Consider the following 4,295-nt stretch of genomic DNA (forward strand, 5'->3'; position numbering starts at 1 on the left):
GTCAAAGCAGATGACTATGAACTATCACTTCAGTAACAACCATACAAAAATAGACAAATATACTCCCTCCCTTTTTACTAAACCACGTTAGCAGTTTTTAGTGCAGGGAGCTGCGCTGAATGCCCAGCGCTGCTCTCGACACTCCTAGGCTCCCTGCGCTAAAAACCTCTATTGCGGTTTAGTAAAAGGGGACCTTAGTGTAAAATATAGACAGCAGATATAAATTCAGACACATTTTGATCACAAAATTTAAAATAAAATCATTTTCCCTACCTTGTCTGGTGATTTCATGAGTCTCTGGTTGCATTTTCTTCTTCTGACTGTGCATACAATATTTCTTCCCTTCTTTTAGCCTGTATGCTTCTTCTCCTCCAGACCTCATTCCTTCCCCCAACTTTTCCTTCCTCTTCCCTGCCCTTTCTTTCTCTCTGCCTCCCTTTCATTTTTTTCTGTTTTTCTTCTTTCCTTCTGTCTCCCTGCCTGCCCTTTTTCTTTCTTTCTCCCTGCCCTCCCCCAAGCCACTGCCACTGCCATTGCCATCGGGGACCAGGACCCAAACGCCACCAATAACAGGCCCCAAGCTCTCCCTGCTTCGGCCAACCAGCATTCCTCTCCCTGACGTCAATTCTGCCATCGGGAAGAGGAAGGCTGATCAGCCCAAGATCGCGATTGACCTATTAGGGGAAATGCTGCCGGGTCCTGCCTTCGCGGAAACAGAAAGTAGGCAGGACCCGGCAGGAAGAAGAACAAATGCTTGTCTCCCGCATTAGCCCATAGCGAACGCTTGCTTCAGGGCTCTCAACATGTGCGCACCGGCTTCCCTTCTCCCCTCCCCCCCCCCGGACATAACTTCCGGTTTCGGAGGGAAGAGAAGAGAAGCCGGCACGCACACGTTAGAGCCCGGAGCATAAGTTCGCTACGGGCTGAAATCTCCAAGCCGGTTTTTTGTTCAGCAGCGGCAGATGACAGCTGGGCGGATCGCCCAGCTAAAAGGCCCTAGGGAGAAAGAACACTGGAGAGGAAGGCTGACGGCCCGTAGATCAGGACGGCAACACGAGTCTATCACAGAGCCCGGGATAGGCTCCGCGATCGACTCGCGTTGCCTTCCTGAGCTACTGGTCGATCGCGATCGACGCGTTGGGCACCCCTGGCCTACAGTACTTAAATGAACGCATCAGCTCTGTGGAGATGGGGCAGAAACATTCTGCCAAATTGTGCATGGCTAGGGGGAAAGGGCTACAACTACAAGAAAGCGGAAAAGAAAGGGGGGGGGGCTGATACTACAGCAGAACATCTGCTCAGCAGTGCATATGCGAAAGATGCTAGCACAGATTAGGAGATGAGCTTGCTGTGATAGTTGCTACCGGGATGTGAGCTTGTTCTCTGTTTCAGTATCGATGGAACAGAATGTAATGTAATGTAATTTATTTCTTATATACCGCTACATCCGTTAGGTTCTAAGCGGTTTACAGAAAATATACATTAAGATTAGAAATAAGAAAGGTACTTGAAAAATTCCCTTACTGTCCCGAAGGCTCACAATCTAACTAAAGTACCTGGAGGGTAATAGAGAAGTGAAAAGTAGAGTTAGAGGAAAAATAAAAATAAAATAAACATTTTAACAAGACAGCATTGATCTAAATACTTTGGAAGGTAGAAGAGAGGAGAGAAAGGAATAGAAGCAGAAGGGGGAGCCGTTGAACAGTAGAATTCTGGAGAAATTTAAATGATAGAAATAGAACAAAACAAAGACAAAAGGCAAAACAATAGATAAGATTAAAGATAAATCATAAGCTGGAAAGAAAAATAAAATAAAACTTTGTCTTCAATCCACGGTTTCAGCGTCATTGATGAAGTGGAGCAAGCAAGAATCAGAGTGGAATTGTCCCAATCAGAATGGTGCCCACCAATAAAGTGTCCTTCAACTCATCTGATAATTCAAATCATCCAAAGTCTCATAAATTCATCCAGTATCGATGGAAGCAACGCATAACGGCAGACTTGGTCTCTTCGTTCCTCGTACACTGACATGATTGGCAGACTCTGCATGACGTCACAAAGGAGAGAATGAATAAATAAGGAGCGTTCGGCAGCCGCCAGGAAAAGTTGCTTTGTGGGCCAGCAACAGGTGCTCGAAGGTTGCATTGCAGACCAGGCTGCCGACCCCGGCGCGTTGCGCACATCTGGCCGAGACGCCCCTGCACATCTGGTGGCGGGAATCGCAGCTCTTCGCTCGCCCGCCTAGTGACATGTCGCTGGCGGTGCCCGAGAAGCAGCAGGTGCGACTGGTGTTCCTGGGGGCGGCCGGGGTGGGCAAGACGTCCCTGATCCGTCGCTTCCTGCTCGACGCCTTCGATCCCGAGCACCGGAGGACGGTGGAGGAGCTTCACTGCCTGGAGTACGAGGAGCGCGGGGGCCCGAAGGTCCGCCTGGAGATCCTGGACACCAGCGGCAGCTACTCGTTCCCGGCCATGCGGAAGCTCTCCATCCGCCGCGGCGACGCCTTCGCCCTGGTCTACTCGGTCGAGGACGCCGAGTCCCTGGAGAGCGTCCGGAGCTTGCGGGCAGAGATCGCGGCCCTGCGGGAGGACCGGCTGCCCCCCGTCGTGGTGGTGGGCAACAAGGCGGACCGGGAGGCGGAGAGGAAGGTCTCGGCCCAGCAAGCGTTGGCCACGGTGGAGGGGGAGTGGGGCGGCCGCCACGTGGAAGCCTCGGCCAAGGAGAACCGGCAGGTGCTGGAGGTCTTCCGGCAGCTCCTGCAGCAGATCGACGTGCCCGGCCGCTGGAGCCCGGCCCTGCGCAGGAGAAGAGAGACCATCCCCAAAGAGAAGGGCCCCTCCAAACCCCCCCTGAATAAAACCAACAGCTGTAGCATCTGCTAAAAAGGGGGGGGGGGGCGAAGCGCACTGAAACCCCCCCCTCCCCAAGACAGATTTACATGTGGGCATAGGATCTGACTTGTCCAAACGGTCCGAGGTTCATCCCAACAAAGCAGCAGCAGATGGAGAGATGAGGGGGGGGGGGTGTGGGGTGCAGCTGCAACCTGGGCACAGGGGAGAAATTGTGCTCATGCAGCCAGGAAGCCAGCACGTAAACTTGTAGGTGCAAAACTGGCGATCAAAAATAACGATTGTATTGCACTGCCGGTTTCTTTCTGTCCTGTGAGAATTAGCGCCCCAGAACTGTGGAGCTGTAATTGGGCCGGGGCTTCCTCCAATATGAGGGCAGGGGGGGGGGGCTGGACTCTTTCTTATTATGCATACATAGCTGTGCAGAGGTGTTTGCCACCTTTTTTTGCGAGGTTGCCCTTGGTGCTGATTAACAGTGTCAAGCGACAGACATTTTTAGAGTTAGCTGACCCGTGATTCTTTTTGCACCCCTTCTCAGTCCGTAGCACTCGTTTCAAACTCGGAGCAGTATTTTTGGTTTGTTTCAGTTTATGTTGGCTTTCTTGCTTTTTTTTATGCCATCTGCTAGCTTTACGAATGCTGTTTGCCTTAGTTCATGATAGTCACTATAAGCAAATTAAAAAAAAAAAAATAAAGCATTCATGCTTAGAAATAGTTACATTTTAAACTCTTAATTCCATATTCAGATTTTCCAATAGCAGACAGTTTTAATCATTCCCATAACAAATGCAACTTACTAATACCTTATTTTATTTTATCTTGTCTGTCGGTATTGAATAGATTGTAAGCTCCATAGAGCAGGAACTCTCTTACATATTTGTGTACAGGGCTGCATCCATTTAGTAACCCTACAGCAATGATCAGTAGTAGTAGTAGTAGTGCTAATTAAATCCGATTATATAGTAGATAAGGGCAGATAAAGACAAAATCAGACCATCAAAAAAAGTCTGGCCAGCTTTAAGCAGGGGTGTATTTTTCTTTACCAGTGAGTCCCAGACATTTACATGACCAACATAAAAGTTTGCGCTTTAGGGGACTCTGATCTCCCTCTGTCTTACACTAAACGGGCAGGTTGACTTCTTTACCCTTGCATCAGGGATGTGTCATTGTAATATCAGAGTTCACCCTATCAGTTGGGAGGACGAGACCTGCTCTGTGAATTTTGAACATGTAGGCAGCCAAATGGGGGGAGCTACTAGGACTATAGCTGCACAGTAGAGACTGTTACTCAGAAATCAATTAACTAGAACAAAAATCTAAGAAATACAGTAATACTTTAAATACAAATGAAAATAAAATCAAGTTCTGGCAGAAATATAAGTGTAAACTTGGCCTGCCACACCCAAGTACGCCCACACTTTGCCCACCACATGGCCGGGTAGTTTG

General features: G+C 49.1%; 1 protein-coding gene across 1 annotated transcript; it reads left to right on the top strand.

Annotated features, from left to right (window-relative positions):
• The first annotated feature begins 2,110 nt into the window (after positions 1 to 2,110).
• LOC117367461 (ras-related protein Rap-2a-like) lies at positions 2,111 to 4,018 on the top strand. Its single transcript, XM_033960011.1, has one exon. It carries the CDS (start codon positions 2,250 to 2,252, stop codon positions 2,880 to 2,882), a length of 633 nt encoding a protein of 210 aa, XP_033815902.1. The 5' UTR covers positions 2,111 to 2,249; the 3' UTR covers positions 2,883 to 4,018.
• The last annotated feature ends 277 nt before the right edge of the window (positions 4,019 to 4,295 follow it).

This window comes from Geotrypetes seraphini, chromosome 10 (assembly GCF_902459505.1).
Source record: "Geotrypetes seraphini chromosome 10, aGeoSer1.1, whole genome shotgun sequence".
NCBI lineage: Eukaryota > Metazoa > Chordata > Amphibia > Gymnophiona > Dermophiidae > Geotrypetes > Geotrypetes seraphini.

Coding starts and splice junctions, on each gene's coding strand:
- LOC117367461 (XM_033960011.1), top strand. CDS start 2,250: ATGTCGCTGGCGGTGCCCGAGAAGCAGCAGGTGCGACTGGTGTTCCTG.